This window comes from Gekko japonicus, unplaced genomic scaffold (genome assembly GCF_001447785.1).
Source record: "Gekko japonicus isolate JY-2015 unplaced genomic scaffold, Gekko_japonicus_V1.1 scaffold477, whole genome shotgun sequence".
Lineage (NCBI taxonomy): Eukaryota > Metazoa > Chordata > Lepidosauria > Squamata > Gekkonidae > Gekko > Gekko japonicus.
Genome location: NW_015174289.1, coordinates 819302 through 838736, shown reverse-complemented (window position 1 = coordinate 838736; position 19435 = coordinate 819302). Strand labels below are relative to the sequence as shown.

Sequence of the window (19435 nt, the reverse complement as noted above, 5' to 3'; positions counted from 1 at the left end):
TTACACATTGAAGTATCGAGAGTCCAAACAGTTCATACCAACTTTTGAAACAGATTAACGGAGTCAAATTAACATGAAACTTTTCGAGGTATCAGAAATTCCACTAATTACAGAGATTTATAAACCTAAGTATAAACACTAACCATGCATGAAAGAAGCATAAACGAGGAAACAGTTAATAAAGCAATCCAATATTGTTTATCATATCACAAGAACAATTACACCCATCTCTGCATTTGTTGCCAGGAAGGAGGCAGAATATCTTCTGATGCTAGGAATTCTAAAATGGGGTTCCATTTTTCCATTATGGGTTTAACCACAGGTTTCAAGGCCGATCTATTTGATATCTAGGTTAATGGGGTTCTGGAATAAAATAAGGGGAATTGTGGTGAACAGAGAAACCTCTTTCTAAACACTTTTTTCATGAAAGCTATTCTTGGTCTTAATTAGTCAAAAAAAAGAAGAAAAATTATGAACCTTGCGTGACACTTAAATATGGATTTTGTTCCTTTTTCATTACTTAAGTTAGATGTTGAAAAAGTCCTGGTGCATTATAGTAATTCACAGTGGAAAGTTGGTTGCTATGTTACTTAGGGTGTTACTTATTCACATGGGAGTCTTTTCTTACTGCTAATTAAAGAATTAGGACATTATGTTCTAACTATGCCACCTTTTCACTTAAAGTGGTCTGAACAGGAAGTGTTTCAAGAGTCCAAAAATATTAAGGTGTTTAGTGTTGTGCATTACTAAGTTTTTGATATCTGAAAATAGGTATAACTTAGAAACTGCTTGCCTAATTCAAAAATTGAACAAAGAAACAGCAAAGGAATAAGAAAGATTTAGTACATCTTACTTGAACACCCCTATTAGCATGTACTCCTTATCTGGTCCTCAGACCGAACACAATCTAAAATGAATCCTTTAAACCCTTTATTGCTAGCATCTCTGGATTCAGTGATATATATGATAGCGATGGGTGACCCTTACATGTAAATCAGAAAATCTTTAAGGGTGGGTACCCAAGGCTAAGTTATATGATTCAGAGAACCTAGGATAATCCTCAGGTGTTCATAAAAATATAAAAAGTTGTCCCCAAAATATAGGGGGTTAACGGGCTCAAAGTAACATGTGAAATCAGTGTATGTGTGGGCAATGAATAAACAAAACTGTGTGAAAACAAAATTAAAAAGAATGTTCATGGAGGGGAAGTGAATTGGCCTATTGGATGGGTAGGGGACTGGGTTGAAAGTGGATGATCACATGCGTGAGGGAGAGAGGGAGAAAAAAAGCAACTCAGTCAAAATAAATCAAATCAACATAAAGCTTGAATTAACAGGAAGTTATCAGGTGAAGGTGGGGATCCAGGATAAGGGGGATCTAAGGCAAGAGAAATCCCTAACCTGGATAATCATTCCATAAATTGCAGAAGGTATGGCCAACATAAATGCTTCTGCCATTTCCCAATTCTTCTACACCAGAGGCAATCAATTCATACCAGCTGCATTAAATGTCTTCAAGGCCAAAGTAATCCCCCAGCTCATGTATGGTATTCCAATATGGATAAGTGCACTTAATGGCACAATAAAACGTATTCAATCTATATTTCTTCGAAAGATCATGGGAATGCCGTGCTGTGTACCGTATGCAGCCTTGTGTTTAGAAACTGGGTTAAATTCTGTGGAATCTGGTGCATGGCTAATGACAATAAAATATTGGCTGCATCTACATTACAATGTAGACCAAGGGAGCCTTATACAACAAATGCTCACAGAGTCAAACATGTCTAACTGGCTACCACACATTGAGAACAAAATAACTGCCATGGGCATCCCATTGGACTCACTGCTTATGCTCCCTTTTGTGGGTGCTTTTCAGATGATTAAACGCAGAGTCCTTGACATTGAAACACAAAGGCTAAGCCAACAGATCTTGCTCCCCTCTGAACTTTGAGATTCCCTTCACGGTAAGCCGAATGGCCCCATACCTATCTAATATACAAGCACTACAACAGCACAGAGCCTTTTCACTAGCAAGATTCAATGCACTACCATCAGCAGTCTTGTATGGGAGATATAATAATATAGCATATACGTCTAGACTTTGCCATTTTAACTCTGGATGTATCGAGACAGTTTCACATATCTGTTTGCATTGGCAATTTTATGTAGATATATGTTTTAGATATTTAAACCCTATTTTAGCCAACATGAGAGACCTTCCTGATGCTTTAAAAGTGCACTGTCTTCTAAATGACTCCGCTACTGAAATATCAGTGACTATGTTTTTACAATCAGCTATAAAGCTAAGTCAGGAAAAACTATCAAAATGAGCAACACTTTGTAACAAATTGTTTTAGGTAACATTATGCCATATTATGTAGTTTGCAAAATACTTGGTTTTGTAGGTATGATTTTATGTGGTTCTATATGTATATTTTCTTATAGTAATCCTCTTTTAAGGTATTGTTTTATGCCAATAAAGGCTAACTGACTAACAATAACAATTGTGCTTATAAAAATAACATTTCTGAATCCTTTACATAAGAATTCATCAGCATTATTGTGCAACTTCTGTAATGTTTTATATAAGTTTGTTCTTATTTTGTGTTCTTTTTCTGTTTTCCCCCTAGGACTGTATCAGCTTGGGTTCAGGAGAGCCATGCAGAAGTGTATACCATTCCTTTGTCCTTTATCATAGTAATAGCCCTCGCTGGGGAGAAATCATCAAGCTGCCTATTCCCATAGACAGGTTCCGTGGTTCTCACCTCCGTTTTGAGTTCAGGCATTGTTCTAGTGAGTGTAACATGCTTCTGTGACGGCAAGGGACTTGATTTGCATAAACTATCTTTCCTTTGTAGATTTGTTCTGCACTAATCTTGCAAAGGAGCAGGTCAAACACATAATTGTCAGGATCTTGTTTTCATGACTATTTCAGTGCATCACAGTTGTAGTAAAAGCCAGTTTGCTGATTACCAGTTGCAGTTACCTTCAGCAAGGTGATCAATTGGTGACATATATGTGCTGACTCCTTATCGGATAACACAATTGGAAGTCAGCATATATTTGATTTTTCTTATAGCTGCCACAGGAAGTATCTGACCCTTTCCTGTTAGAAATAAGTTGAATTTGTTTAATAACAGTTATTTATATGAATAGATTATTAAATTAAAGGCAGCCATTGTTACTGATTAAGGAACATATGGGAAACACAATCAATATATTATTTTCTCTTTCTGTAAGTTTTATATATGAGTTTGTTGTAAACTCTGCTCTCCCCGCCCCCCCAGAAATGCATCCAGGAGTTATAGGCTTTTTGAATGCTTGTAACTTTGGTGATAGACATGTTGGTTATTGCAAACACTAAATATGAATATGTTGGTTATTCTCCAGGCCTCACCGGGAGGTTGGCATCTGCGCTTGCCTAGGGCGCAGGAACACCTTGGGCTTTGGTGATAGACATGTTGGTTATTGCAGCAAAACGTCAATACAGCCATCAAAGAATGCTTTCATACTGTTCTGAAATGTGATAAGGATTAATTTTAGGCTAATAGTACTTTATTTTGTAGTTATAGTTACTAGTCACTTTTAGAACAAAGTTTGAGTCCAGTGGCACCTTTAAGACCAACAAAGTTTTGTTCAAGGTATAAGCTTTTGTGTGCAAACACACTTCTTTATACCTTGAATAAAACTTTGTTGGTCTTAAAGGTGCCACTGGACTCAAACGTTGTTCGACTGCTTCAGACCAACACGGCTACCCACCTGGGACTGGTCACTTTTAGTCTGTGGTCTTCTGCCCATTCCATCACCTTTAAACAACCATCCCCTAATGCATTTTTGTGACTGGGAGTTCTATGTATACCTGTGCAAACACTAAATATGAACAGGGTGCCCCCAGCCATTCTTCATTATTTCCTATGGAAGGGGAAACAAACCAACCCTGCAAGCTGCTTTTAGGGCAAAAAACCATGCCTGCAAGTAGCAGTTACTGAGAACAAACAGCAACTCCATGAGAACCACTGCAGAACCCAGTGATCCCAGCAGAAACACAAGCAAATGTGCCAAGCCAAACAGAACCAAAATCAAACCAGAGAATCTCTGCAGTAGAAACTGAAGGTGAGGGAGGCACATTTTTGCAAGTGCAGCACAACCAGTTGCAATGTACAGAAGGCCCAGCAGAACCAGTGCCACTATGGCAGTGCAAACACAACAGGACTAATGACAAACCAGAGAATCTCTGCAGTAGAAACTGAAGGTTGGAGGGGGGCATTTTTGCAAGTTGCAATGTTCAGTGGTAATGTACAGAATGTCCAGCAGAACCCAGTGCCACTGTAGCAGTGCAAGCTCAGCAGGACTGATGTCAAAGCAAAGAATCACAACAAATCCAAGCAGGGGGAGGAGGTTTGCAACCACTGCACCAAAAAATGGGAAGCGGACACAAAGACTGGTAATGAAAGGGGGGAACCAACCTCTTGAAACAGACAAGACACATTTGAAATTGACAAGAGCTATCTGGGAAGCCCCTAGAAACCCCCCAGACACAAAGGGGAGGGGAGGAAAAAAAGTCCCTGGGAGCCTGCAACTGCTGGCTTCTGATCTTCCCAGTAATTCCCGAATATTTCTAGGAATTTTCAAGACCATTTTTTCAGTTTTCTGAAAAATTCTCAGATATACTTGGGATGCCAAATATACCCGAAAAATACTGATGAAGTATTTTTTCCGGGTATATTTTTGACTCAGGTGTATTTGAATACATATTACATTTCCATGAAAGATCTTGCTGATAGCTGCTACACTAATTGCCAGCCTGCAGGCCATTTTCTCCAATAGCCTAGCCTTTCTCTCCCTTTCCTTGCACCCAATTCAGCCAGATCTTGCAAAGCAGTAGTTAAGAGTGTTGCAGCAAGATAAAACAACCTTTCCTTCTGTTAATTTCTCTCCCCCATCACCTAATTTTTCTGTGTCTCCTCCTTTATTTTCACTTCTTGGTCTCAAGACCTTCTCATCCCTATCCTGCTTGATGACAGAATGTATTCTGGGGAGATGTATAGTAGCAAACCTATATTAATATTATGCTGGGTACTCTGTGCATTGCACAGGGTTCTGCTGGTCTTATAAAAATGCCCCCCCTCCAGTTTCCACTGCAGAGATTTTGTGGTTTGATGTTAGTCTTTTGGAAACAATGGAGGATGGGGGCACCTTCTGGGAGGTGTATTCTTAACATCCAGTGTGGTGAAGCCTGTGATCACCATTTTGTGATGTTTTGGCTAGTGTTAGTACAAGTTAGTACAAAGGCAGACTTGTAGCTCTCAACAATGCCTTGTAGATGTTTGGGATGGTAATTTCTTGGGCTTCAAAATGGAGAACAGAAGCTCTCCCAAGTACGTGCTCAGAACATGAGTGGTATGATGGAAAAATTTTTTGCCATCAAGTCACAGCTGACTTACGGCAGTCCTGTAGGGTTTTCAAGGCAAGAGACATTTGGAGGTGGTTTGCCCTTGCCTGCCTCCACATTGGCCTAAGGTTACCCACCGAGTTCCATGGCAGGAGTGGGAATTCAAACCTGGATTTCCCAGATCCCAGTCCAGCACTTTAAGCACTACACCACACTGGCTCTCGTGATGAAATAGTGTGTTGGGATTTGATTTTTTTTTTTACTAGTGTGATTATATATAAAGATAAATACAAGAAATTTTTCACTGTCTGTGTTTCTTTTCTGGCCATTGAATACAAAGTTTGAGTCCAGTGGCACCTTTAAGACCAAGCTTGGTTCTGCTGCTTCAGACCAACACCACCTGAATCAGTTTTGGGTGACCAACACAGCTACCCACCTGAATCAGTTTTGGGGCATTATTATTATCTGTTTTATTCATGATTATTACTGAAAATAATTTTGTTGTATAGAGGAGGGCCCTGACCTGGATAGCCCCAGCCTAGCTTGATCTCTTCAGATCTCATAAGTTAAACTGGGCCGACATGGAGGCAGGCAATGGCAAACCACCTCCAAATCAAATCAAAATCAAATCAATGTCTCTTGCCTTGAAAACCCTACAGGGTTGCAATAAGTCAGCTGTGACTTGATAGCAGGAAGGGAGGGAGGGAGTTAGTTAAAAAATTATCTGTCCTGGGCACCAAATAGGCTAGGTATGCCACTGCCCATAAGCAACAACTGAAACTAATATTCTTGGTTGGTTGGGGTGGGGAAAGCTCTTCAAGCATCTGAATATGCCATAAAGACTGGGGTATATGTTAGAGTGCTGAACTGTGATTTAGGGGAGTTGCTGAGATCATAAATAAGCTAGGCTAGGAGAATTACCTGGGGATTTCAGTGGAAGGGTTCATAACCCATCTCTCAGACACATGGCATTTCTGCTAGAAATTAACTACTCCTTTATAATTGTTTGGCTCAGTCTACATTCCAAGACATAATTATATAGCTCTGGCATCTAATAGAAGATCTAAAATGTGTTATGACTGTGAAAGCTACTATCTGAATTAAGACAATGCAAACTAGTCATCATGAAAGAGTTTTCTGTGTTTCTTCTAACTGAGAGAGGCAGGCGAAAATCACAGTTTTCCCATGAATCGTGCAACTATGTAATTTTTTCTTTGCAGCAAAAGATAAAGGAGAAAAGAAGCTTTTTGGCTTTGCTTTTACACCATTAATGAGGGATGATGGTACCACCCTGTCAGATGATGTTCATGAGCTTTATGTTTATAAGGTACCACAGTTCATTACTACTCATAGATAGTTTATCACTACTTGTGACTTGCCATCAGTTTATTCCATACTTCACTGTGATTGTGCATGAGAAGATGTGTTATGGCTCACATTCTATGTGAGTAAACAAGTACCTGGATGGACCATGTATTCTCTCTTGAGGAGAGGAGGACACTCGGATATGCTTGGGTTCCTCTTCCCATAATCCCTGGGGCCAGGAAATTGATTGAACTTTCATCTCCAGGGGAAGGAGGAGCCCACACTCAGTCATTTTCCTGCTTCTGCCTGAGAGAGCAGTGGATTTAGAGAACTCCTGAGATTTTCCTTTAAGGAGCTCCTTTGGTTCTACTTTGTTTTTCTCTTTCTAAGCATGTGCCTTTCTGTGTGCCTTTCCCTTTGTTTAAAAAACAAACTTTGTTCTTCTGGCCTTGTCTTCCCTGAGTCTGTTTGCCTTTTGCCCGCTGCTTCAGTCACTGAGATGTCTGTGGCTCAGGTCTCCAACCTTGGGACCTCCTCTGAGGGAAAGTTGGAGGAGGTGATCCCCAGGCAGCAGAGTAGGAAATCTCAGCAAACATGCTTGCCCAGCTGTCCCACTGCAGCAGAGTTCCTGGAAAGAGCCAGAGGCCACAAGTTGCCTGGCTTGGATCATGAAGAAGCAAGCTCGGTTTTTGGCACCAAAACTTCACCTTCTACTGATCAGTCAGGACGGCCTGTATCAGCCTATCAGGCCTGCTCAGCGCAGCCTTCTGCCACTGTCAGAATGGTGAGTCAAAGGGATACAGTAGTTCCCCACTTGGGGGGAAGGCAGGAGGGGGAAGAACCCTTTGTTGTCCCACTAGGCTTCCAGGACTGGCTAGAACAGTTTGTCTCCAATCAGTTAGAGGGAGGGAAAAGAGCTTCTTTACTTTCTTGGAAAATATGGGCTCTTCTCCCCTCACCCCTCCCTCTCCAGTCAAACACTTTTTAAAAATTAGCTATTTCAAGGCCTCTAGATCCACCAGAGCTCCTTGTGGCCAACAAAGGCTGCCTGTAAAAGCACCTTCCTCATTAGGAGCAATTATTCAAATTTCTCAGACTACAGATATGAAGATAGGGATTCCCCCTTAGGCTCTGAGGATTCTAATGCAGATCTGGATAAAGAGGAAGACCAGTTGTCCCTCAACAGAGCAAGCCAACTCACTGCCTTTTTTCCCACAAGGAGCTTCCTGCTGTCTTATATAAAACATGAAAAATCCATACAACTTTCTGCCCCAAGGTAGAAGACCCCAAGGAGGAACAGGATGATGATAGTGGTGGTGGTGGTGATAATGGTAATGATGATAAAGGGGCACCTGAGGTTTTCTCTAGGGTTAGAGAGCTGGGTTCAACATTTCCCTTCCCTTCCTTTTTTAAAACTGAGATAAAAGAGGAATGGTCAGATCCTACCAATAACTGTTTACATTCTGGATAGGCTAAAAGAATACTGTTTTCCTCCTAAGGTAACCAGCTTACTGAAAGTCCAGTGGTAGATACTCCTGTGCCTAGCTTAGCATTAGAAGTGGCTCTTCCAAAAGAGGGAGAGGACACCCTTAAAGACCCCAATGATTAAAAAGGCGACTCAGCTCTCCACAGAGCCCATGAGACCATTGCCTTCTCCATTAAAGCTTCTGCTGCCACTTCTCTGTTGGCAAGAGCCTCATACATGTGGCTTTGTAAATTGTTCCAAGAATACCCAGATTTAAATCAGCATCTGTCAAGTTACGTGCACAATCTGGAGAGGGCAGCAGCCTTGTCGTCTGATGCTATCCTGGACACAATCAAGTTCTCAGCAAGGGCCAAGGCTTCCACAGTGGTAGCGAGAGGACATCTCTGCTTCAAGTCCTGTACTGTGGACTCCCTTTTCTAAGTCTCACGTGGCATCTTGGCCTTTCCTGGATGACAAGCTATTTGGGGTAGCCTAGAGGACATCTTAACCATTCACCTATAAAAGGGAGGACAGATGGCAGAAAAATTATAGTTTACAGTCCTTTTGTTCTTATAGAACGCTTCCACGATTTAGATCAGACTCCAAGCAGCAGTTGTGGACCAAATCCAAACCTAACTTCAGAGCCACAAGTCAATACTACAGTTCAGTGCTAGCACCAGCCTCCAGTAAGGGAGGAAAACAGCAGCAGCAGCAAAAGTGATGCCAGGCTAGCTCTGGTGGGAGGACGGTTTCAAAAATTCCATCAAGCCTGGAATTTATCAGCCACCGACACATACGTAAAAGAAACCATGACTATTCAATAGAATTTGTCATCCCCACCTCACATCAGACTTCTGAGCTCACCAGTCCCTCACTGCGTCATCAAGAGACAGTGCACACAGGATACCATCAGACATCTGCTTGAGATTGCCATCATCAAACCTGTGCCATCCTCACAAAGGTTCTTAGGCATCTGTTCTCTTTTCTTCATAGTTCCCAAAAAGTACAGGGACTGGAGGGCTATCCTCAACCTCAAATTCCTGAACAGGTTTGTGAGGTACAGGAAGTTCAAAATGGAGACCTTGAAGACCATTGTGGAAGTCCTGCAGCTGGAAGACTTCATGACCTCCATTGATTTAACCGAGGCATATCCTCACGTGCCTATAACTCCCCAGGACAGACAGCATCTGAGATTCACCTTCAGTCGAAAATACTTCCAGTTCAGGACCATGCCATTTGGGTTGGCATCAGCGCCCCAGGTATATACAAAACTTGATCATTTCACGTGTTGCAAGCCTGCATCTCAAAGTGAATCCATACCTCGACAACTTCCTAATAAGGCCACCTTAACAAAAGCAGGCACTCAGGGACATTCAGGACACTATTCAGTGCCTCTCCAGTCACGGCTCCCTAATCAACATCCAGAAGAGCTAGTTAGCACATGCCCAAGTCATCACACATTTGGAGTCAGTGACAGATTCAATCTAGAAAAAAGTATTTCTTCCAGTAGACAGAGCAGAGAAGATCATTCAGAATGTGAAACAGGTTCACTCTGTGAAATCAATTTACTTGATGATCCTAGGACATGATTGCAGATATTGAGACAGTCCCTTGGGCTTGGGCAAACTCTTGGGTACTTCAGTGGATGCTATTGCCACATCAAAGGCTCATAGCCCTCTGAAAGTACATCAGATTCAGCATCAGTCAGCATCTCAGGAAGAATCTCCTTTGGCAGACAACCAAGAAACATGTGCTTACAGGCAAACCCTTCCAAGTGACCACAGACCTACAGATCCCAACAGCCTGATGGGTTGAGGAGCCCATTGCACACTGGGCCCCATACAGGGGACCTGGCCCCATCAAGAAGCTTCCCTCAGCATCAGTCTTTTGGAACTGTGTGCAATTCATCTGGCACTTCTCCACTTCCAAGACTATCTGTCTCAATTGAACATATGTATATGGACAGTCAACACAATGGCCAAGGCGCACGTGAACTGCCAGGGAGGCACCAAAGCCAAGAAGCTACAGCAGCAGTCAACTCTCCTCATGTCCTGGGCAGAACAACATCTGGCCTCTCTCCGAGCAGAACACATCAGCAGCATAACAAATGTTCAAGCAGATTGGCTCAGCCACACCAGGCTGGACCAGGGGAAGTGGTCCCTCATTCTACATTTTGGCCTACTGTGCATAGATCTCTTTGCCTCCCTCACCAATGCCAAGACACCCAGATTCTTCTTGAGACACCAGTGTCAACAAGCAGACCCAAGTGAGTGCTCTGATGTCTCCCTGGCCATCGGGCCTTCTTTATGCCTTTCCCCTCTATACCTTTGATTCCAAAGGTTCTGATCAAAATGAAACAGGAGAAAGCAGAGTTGATTTTCCTGGTCCTATTCTGGCCAGGGAGACCTTGGTTTTCCAGCCTGCTGAAATCATCAGTTCAAACGAAAGCAGAACAAGTGGATGCTCTGATGTCCCCGTGGCCATCGGGCCTCCTATATGCCTTCTATATACCTTTGATTCTGAAGATTCTGAACCAAATGAAACAGGACAAGGCAGAGTTGATTTGCCTGGCACCTTCTGGCCCAGGAGACCTTGGTTTCCCAGCTTGCTGAAATCATCAATTCAGCCTCCAAGGGAACTTTCACTGTCACCCAGTATGCTAACCCAGGGTCCCATCTGTCATCCAGTTCTATCTTGGCTTCATCTGACAGGATGGAGATTGAGTAGCAAGTGGTTTTGTTTTTCCCCCTGATAGGTCATTCAGACCATGATGGCGGCCTGGAGACATTCCACGCCCAGTGTTTACAACAGTTCTTGGAAGGCCTTTGTCAGATGGTGCAGGAGGAAACACCTGCAGCCAGACACCGTGGATCTTCCTCACATATCGTCCTTCACACAGGATGGCATTTCTCAAGGTCTAAGAGCAAGCACTCTTCATCACCAGGTAGCTGCCCTGAGCACCGTACTTTGATCAGTTCATGGTGTACTATTCTCCAGGCACCCAGTGGTGAAGAGATTTCTGAAGGGCACCAAGAGGCACTTTGTCTCAACCCCCGACAGTACACAGGATTCCTTCTTGGAGACTTCATGTTAGTTCTTCAGGCTCTGAACTACCCTCCATTTGAGCCTCTGAGGGAGGTTTCCCTGAAGTTCCTTGTCCTGGTAGCAGTTCCATCAGCAAGGCAGGTCTCAGAGACAGGTGCTCTTTCCATCAGAAGGGGCTTATGCATCTTCCACAAGGATGTGGTGGTCCTGCACACAGATCCCACCTTCATTCCCAAGGTTAACACACTTTTTAATGGCTCACAGGAGATACATCTGCTGTCCTTCTGCCCAAAGCTGTCTCATCTTAGTGAGAAGAACTGGCACTTGCTTGACTCAGAGCACTTCACATTTATACCAGAAAGACCAAGTCCTTTAGGAAGCTGGATTCCCTTTCTGTGGTCTTTCATCTAACAGTCAAGGGGGGGAAAGTTTCTAAGGCTACACTAAGCAGGTGGCTAAAGGACTGCATCTCCTTGACATATGACAGGGCTTTCGAGTCCCAGAAGGGATCACAGCTCATTCAACAAGAAGCGCTTCTGCATCGGAAGTGTTCCACACAAATGCATCCATTGTAGATAACTGCAAGGTCACTGCCTGGGCCTCAGTGTCAACGTTTATCAGGCACTACAAGATGGCCTCTATCCCACAGCATTGGGCGGAGAGTCCTGTAGCAAGTTAAGTAGTCCTACTTTTATCTCTATGCTTTGCAGTCACTTTTCCCTCCCTGGATCAGAGGAGCTTTAACATCCCAAGGGTATGAGAGTGTCCTCCTCCCCTCAAGAGAGAATGGAACTTTGGACTTACCATGAAGGTTCCTTCTTCTTGAGGGTGAGGAGGGCACTCTGGGTCCACCCTAGCTGGAGGGTCTCCGTTCAGCCTATTATACTTCCTAAACGGTGCCTGACTGCCAGTCTCCATGTTTATTGTTCTTTCACTGTTCTAACATTTTATCTTTACCTGTATGGTTTGTTTCATAGGGTTCTGTAAGCCTTGTTGTCTGTCTGTTTGCCACATATTGTGGACTGTTACCAGCTGTGGAAGTCTCCAAACTGAGGGTGGGCTCCCCCCCTCCCCGGAGATAAAAAGTGCAATCAATTTCCTGCCTCCAGGGATAGTGGGAAGAGGAACCCAAGCATATCAGAGAGTCCTCCTCACCCTCGAGAAGAAGGAACGGCAAAAAATGTTGCTGACACCTACATAATAGTAGTAGCACTGTTAGTATCCATTCATTGAGAAAATACATATGCCCAACCCAAGCCTCTTATGAGGAGTGATTTTCCTCAGAAGTAGGCAAACAGCCCTGATTGGGCTGATGCACAGTTGGGGTCCTCTGGCTGAGGATGGCCCGATACAGCCTGCCTGCCTGGATGGATGGCAGCTCGGAGCAGGTGGACCAAGTTAGGGAGAAGTGTGGCAAGCTGGCTGGCAGATGAAGTTCAGGCAGTAGTTGGCCTGATACCGAGATGACAGGGGCATGGCTGCCGTGGAGGTGAGCCGAGGGGAAAGTGTAAACCTGCCCAAGCTGGTTAGATGCATGGATCACTTGCAATCACTCCATGGCCCCCCAGGGATCCCTGATCCTCAGGTTCAGAACCACTAGTTTTAGGATTTAGAAACAGAATTTTATCAAGGAAAAATGTATTATAATGCAAAACTCATTTTACAGAAGTTATATGGCGAGCCTTGTCCCCACTCACAAGCCCACCCTGACACAATCCCTTTCATACACAACTGCTGACCAAAGCATTTATTTTCCTCACTCTCAGCACAACCTTTCAGCAAAACAAACAACAAAACCACTTTATTTTAATCTGCTTACACTGAGTACTACTTAGAGAAGTACTTGTTAATAGAAATATTTATGCTCTGGGATCATGTTTAACGGAAGGTGTATAATACCCTAGGAATACTTCAGCAGAGATGTTATATTCTTACTAGGTGTACTCTAGTTGTTTATGAAGAAATTACTGCAAATGAAAATGTGTTTATCTTTTTAATCACCATAACATTATCAAACGTAGTATTTTTGTAAAAAACTTTATTTTCTAAAATGTGTACTGAATAAATGAGTATAATGCCATATATCTGTAGTATATTTTGTCTGTGCATGCATAGAATACATTTACTTTCTTATGTCTGCAGTGTGATGAAAACAGCACATTCAATAACCATGCATTGTACCTGGGTTTGCCGTGCTGCAAAGAAGACTATAATGGTTGTCCCAACATCCCTTCAAGCCTGATTTTCCAGCGCAGTACCAAAGAGTCTTTTTCAGTGTCTACCCAGCTCTCCTCAACAAAACTCACACAGAATGGTACAGTAATTTTCATTTTAAGGAAATATGGAATACAAGAAGGTTCAAGGATGCTCAATTATTGAGCTGCAAAAAAAAATCCCATGTCTTTAGCCATGGGAAATGGCTTTCTCTCTGTGTACTCTTTGGATTCTGCTCCTTAAAATTCTGCAAAATTGATGGAATTCTGCAAAATTTATAAAACCCCAAGAATAAAGAGAGAATAAATCTCAGTTGTAATGGAATTGTGAGAATTTGCTCATCCCTATCCTTCATTATTATATTTTAGTGTGTGTTTTACACACCGAAAGCATAGTATTTAAAACATGTGTCTGATAACAGATTCACATTGCAGGGAAATCCTGAGTGACTCTGTTTCCTTGCAGAATGTATTTATACTGGCCATGCACAGCTACTGTGGGTGTCTTGTGAAGTAGTCCCGAAATATAACGTTGAGAGTAGATTCAAGGATTAGAGAAAAGTATATTTTAGTTTAAGTACTGACAATTATTAGTGGATAAGTAAGAATGCCTATTGACTTTTTTTTTGGCCATCAAGGTGGAACTGACTTATGCCACCCCATGGAGTTTTCAAGGCAAGAGATGTTCAGAGTTGGTTTGCCATTGCCTGCCTCTGCATGGCAGCCCTAGTAGTCTTTGGTGATCTTCCATCCAAATACTGACCAGGGCCCACTCTGCTTAGTTTCCAAGATCTGATGAGATCAAGCTAGCCTGGGTTATCCAGTTCAGGGCCTATTGGCCATAGGTCATAGCAAATCAAATATACAGATGTAACAAAGCACATATTCTCAGTATGATTGCATAAAAGTCTATAACAAATAAAATAAAACAAACTTTTAGGATTCTGGTGTTCATCGCTGTGGCTTCTGTGCAGTCCCACATTGGTACTGTATGTTTGCAGGCCAGCCATGGAAAATATTTCCAAAGCTTTCTAGTAGACTAGGATGGCCTCTACTCCCTCTGGTGCTTTCCTGCCAAAATGATTACAAGACCAGGAGGAGGGATGCTACTCCCTCAGTTCTCCTTTTGCTGCTACACAGAGAGGACCTCTAATACTGTTCTGGTTTTTTTCCCCTCACCTAATTCTTGAGGCTGAGAAGCCCAACCTTTTTGTAGGCAATTCCCCCATCAGTTTATTGTATGCCCAGACTCCCTCCTCCTACCAAGGAATGGCACTGACTCTCCTCAGGGTTCTCAAACTCACTGCTGCCTCTAGGAGAGAGCTCTTATTTCAACTGGGTATACACTGTCTCTGGAGTCAGTCTTATGTGACACCATTTGTAATGAAAGTGGTTGGAGCACTGGGATCTGAGAGATTTAGGTTCAAATGGCATTCTGTCTGAAAACTTGCTTGTGACCTTGGGCTATCACATTCTCTCAACCTGTCCTGTCTTGCAGGGTTCTGGCAAACATAGAATGGAAAACTATAAAATGTTATAAGGCACTTAGAGTCTCTGTTGGGGAGTAAGATAAACTCCATACCTATCTTTTAAAAGGACACTTTATATTTTCTGCTCAAAACAGCTGCCCTATGGGAAAAGGCTTTGATGGACAAACTGTAATTATTAGCTGAAGTCACAGCTCTTCTACAACCTTTTAGCAAATATATGCTTGTTTTCACTGGTCATCTCTATTGTCTTTGATGGCCTGCAGGTTAAATAGCCCCTCATCTCTAATTTAGCCACTGCAGAGTGTGAATGCAGTAAACTATTAGCCTGGATGGGAAGCATAATTTCTGCGTGGCAGTTTTCCTTTAAGTTTTGTGTCAACAGGTCAATATGGGCCTTTTACTCTCTCCTTTGAAGGGAGCTTGACACACCATGTCTCACGGTCTGTGCTGGTGATCTATGTGACAGAACTGTTGCTTTGATCTGAGTCAGTCTATCTACACTGCCCTAGGCAATGCTAGGAATTAGAATGTGGCATGGGAGACTACATAGAGAGGCTATGAATTCTTCAGTCCAGTTGGACAATACTCTGTGGGGAGTAATAGGCTTCCTGTCAGATCCTTAAGAGTCACCCCTTCTTCCCCTCCTTCAGATAACGTGGAAAAAGTGTGCCTTGCACACGAAAGCTCATACCTTGAGTAAACATTTGTTGATCTTGAAGGCGCCACTGGACTCTAAATTTGTTCTACTGCTTCAGACCAACATGGCTGACCATCTGGATCTACATTTTTCCCATGTGCAAGATGCCAGGTTCCATCCTTGGCATCTCCTACTGAAATAGTCTCTGGAGATTGGACTTCTCAGAAATCCCTTAAATTGTTTTCTCTCTCCTCTATGGTGATTTACTATACAAGAGGAGAAAAATTATCTAGTCTGCTGTCTTATCCACCACTCACATGTTTCCTGCAATTAATCTTCGTGGCTTCTGTGCAGTCCCACATGGGACTGCATAACTGAAGGCCAGCCACGGAGAGGAGCTTCCAAGCTTCTTTTGAAGAGGTTTCTAGGCTCTGGAGTGGTCCTCATCCTCTCTGTCTATAGGGATCCCTTTTCCCACCCAAAGGGTTATGTGACAGAGCTGGGGCAAGCACTCCTTCCCTCAGTTCTCTTCTTGCTGCCACAAATGCTTCTATCTAGCTGCTCTGTGGAGTCTCAAGGTCAACAAAATAATTTTTCCATGGAGCATTCTGAAGAATTTTGAACCACAAATCAGTAGGATGACTCTGGAGGAGGAGGAGGAGGAGGAGGAGTTGGTTTTCATACCCCACTTTTCACTACCTGAAGGATTCTCAGAGCAGCTTACAATTGCCTTCCCTTCCTCTCTCCACAACAGACACCCTGTGAGGAAGGTGGGGCTGAGGGAGCTCTGGCCCAAGGTCACCCAGCTGGCTTCATGTGGAGGAGTGGGTAATCAAACCTAGTTCTCCAGATTAGAGTCTGCCGCTCCAACAATCTTCAGATTGAAGTCACCTTAATGCCAAGACTCACCATCAAGGCTCGAGGTCGACTCCTTCATGTGTCTGAAGACACCCCCCACCACTGAGAAGGGCACTATGGTCACAAGATAAAGGATAAACAGACCTTTTGTTGTTTAGTCGCACAGTCGAGTCCGACTCTTCGCGACCCCATGGACAAGATCTCACCAGGCCCTCCTGTCTTCCGCCATCCTCTGAAGTTGGCTCAATTTCATGTTCGTTGCGTCGCTGACACTGTCTAACCATCTCATCCTTTGCCGTCCCCGTCTTCTTTGACCTTCAATCTTTCCCAGCATCAGGGTCTTCTCCAGTGAGTGCTCCCTTCTCATTTGGTGGCCAAAGTATTTGAGCTTCAGTTTCATTATCTGGCCTTCCAGGGAACAGTCAGGGTTGATTTCTTTGAGGATTGACTGATTTGTTCTTCTTGCAGTCCAAGGGACTCTCAAGAGTCTTCTCCAGCACCATAGTTCAAAAGAATCTATTCTTCGGCGCTCGGCCTTCCTTATAGTCCAACTCTCGCAGCCATACATGACTACTGGGAATACCATTGCTTTGACCATGCGGATTTTTGTTGGCAGGGTGATGTCTCTACTTTTTATCATGCTGTTTAGGTTCGCCATCGCTTTCCTCCCAAGGAGCAGGCGTCTTTTAATTTCATGGCTGCAGTCACAGTCTGCGGTGATCTGGGATCCCAGGAACGTGAAGTCTGTCACTACTTCCACGACTTCCCCTTCTATTTGCCAAGGAGTGATGGGGCCGGATGCCATGATCTTAGTTTTTTTGATGTTGAGCTTCAAGCCCACTTTTGCGCTCTCCTCTTTTACTCTGAGCAAGAGGCTCTTTAGGTCCTCTTCACTTTCTGCCATTAGAGTGGTATCGTCTGCATATCTGAGGTTGTTGATCTTTTCCCCAGCAATCTTAATTCCCGCTTGTGATTCATCCAGGCCAGCATTTCGCATGATGTACTCTGCATATATATTAAATAAGCAAGGTGACAATATACATCCTTGTCGTACTCCTTTTCCTATGCTGAACCAATCAGTTGTTCCGTATCCGGTTCTAACTGTCGCTTCTTGGCCCTTATACAGGTTTCTCAAGAGACATGTGAGGTGGTCACTCCCATCCCTTTAAGGACCTGCCATAGTTTGTTGTGATCCACACAGTCAAAAGCTTTAGCATAGTCAATGAAGCAGAAGTAGATGTTTTTCTGGTACTCTCTTGCTTTCTCCATAATCCAGCGAATGTTGGCAATTTGATCTCTAGTTCCTCTACCTCTTTGAAACCCAGCTTGTACTTCTGGCAGTTCTCTATCCACGTACTGTTGAAGCCTAGCTTGTAGGATCTTGAGCATGACCTTGCTAGCGTGTAATATGAGTGCAATTGTACGATAGTTTGAACATTCCTTGGCATTGCCCTTCTTTGGGATTGGAATGTATACTGACCTTTTCCAATCCTGTGGCCACTGTTGCGTTTTCCAAATTTGCTGGCAAATTGAGTGCAGCTGTTAAGCATCATCTTTGAAGACTTTGAATAGCTCAGCTGGAATACCATCACCTCCACTAGCTTTGTTGTTAGTAATGCTTTCTAAGGCCCATTTCACTTCACATTCCAGGATGTCTGGCTCGAGGTCAGTGATTATACCGTCGTGGTTGTCAAGGACATCAACATCTTTCTTGTATAGTTCTTGTGTGTATTCTTGCCATCTTTTCCTAATCTCTTCTGCTTCTGTTAGGTCCCTACCGTTTTTGTCCTTTATCATGGCCAGCTTTGCATGGAACGTTCCCTTGATTTCTCCAATTTTCTTGAAGGGATCTCTAGTCCTTCCCATTCTATTGTTTTCCTCTATTACAGACCTACAACCACCTAATCAGTAGTCATCTCAACAAAATCCATAGGGTCCATACATATACACACACTGAACTTTCAGTAAACTGGTTTCTGCTAATAGCTAAAATAGTTTTACACTCAGGAATGACCAAATCAATTATCAGTATTAGATTTTCATATTAAAATAAGCCCCCCCCAATTCCTGTACCATAACAGCAGCAAGTATATGGTGCAGTCAGTATTAAAGATCTTTAAAATATGTCTGGTCATTGCCTCTTGTTGATTTCACCAAATTTTAATAATGCATTTCTGCACCATTATAAGTAATTGGGGACCAAATTTTGTATTTGATGGAAATATAAAATTTCTCCTTACCAAAAATAACTAACATTTAACCAGTTTTTCCACTGAAATGGTTAATTTTACTTCCGTTTCAGTTTCTAACTGAAGATTTATGTGATCAAAGTGATTTATGTGATCAGTGACTTCACACATTCACCTGTCTGCCTTTTTGGTCTCACGGAGTTAACAAATATGTGAAGTGGGTATCACTTCTGCTTTATCGACAATTGGCGATTCATAGTGGCAACAAAAAAGCAGCTGTGTGGCTTTCTTTGCTGCCATTCCCCTCAAAATTATAATGTAATGTAATGCAAAAATGAGCATCGGGTATTGCATTTAAGCTTCCTGAGAATTAGACAAGTAGGTTACAGAAGATGGAGATTTTCTGTCACCTCACTTTTTATGCAGTGGTATCTGTCTCTGAAATATACCATTTATATATCTTATTCTGAAACTGGCTCCAGAATAAAGATTAAAGAATTCACACACTGGGGTTGGGGACAGCCAGGATAGATGTTTCTGTGAACTTATGAGGACATCCAGGCTTGCAGAAATAGCTTAAAAACAAAAAGGTGGGGGTAAAGGAAGAAGTTTTTTTACGATGACAAGACGTTATGAGATTTCCTCATGAGATCTCATCCGTCATTTTGAATAGGTCTGGTTGCCTAGGACTGGTTATCCAAAGTGGCTGCTGCAGTTTCATTTTGAAAATGGTGTGCTGGGGAGAAAGGAAGAGTGGACAGGTAGGAAAGACACAAAAAGATAGGCAGGAGTGAAGATAGTGCAGAGGGAGAAAGGAAAAAAATAAAAATGGAGCAAAATAG

The 19435-nt window shown here is 42.8% G+C and overlaps 1 protein-coding gene across 1 annotated transcript in view; it reads left to right on the top strand.

Moving 5' to 3' along the window:
- Positions 1 to 19435, top strand: part of DOCK3 (dedicator of cytokinesis 3) — a gene marked incomplete at its 5' end in the record, with an annotated part of 323062 nt that overhangs the window by 151090 nt on the left and 152537 nt on the right. The window contains 3 exons of the mRNA XM_015424016.1: positions 2630 to 2792; positions 6612 to 6718; positions 13349 to 13520. Coding sequence (XP_015279502.1) covers positions 2630 to 2792; positions 6612 to 6718; positions 13349 to 13520 — 442 coding nt within the window. The remainder of the gene's footprint in view (positions 1 to 2629; positions 2793 to 6611; positions 6719 to 13348; positions 13521 to 19435) is intronic.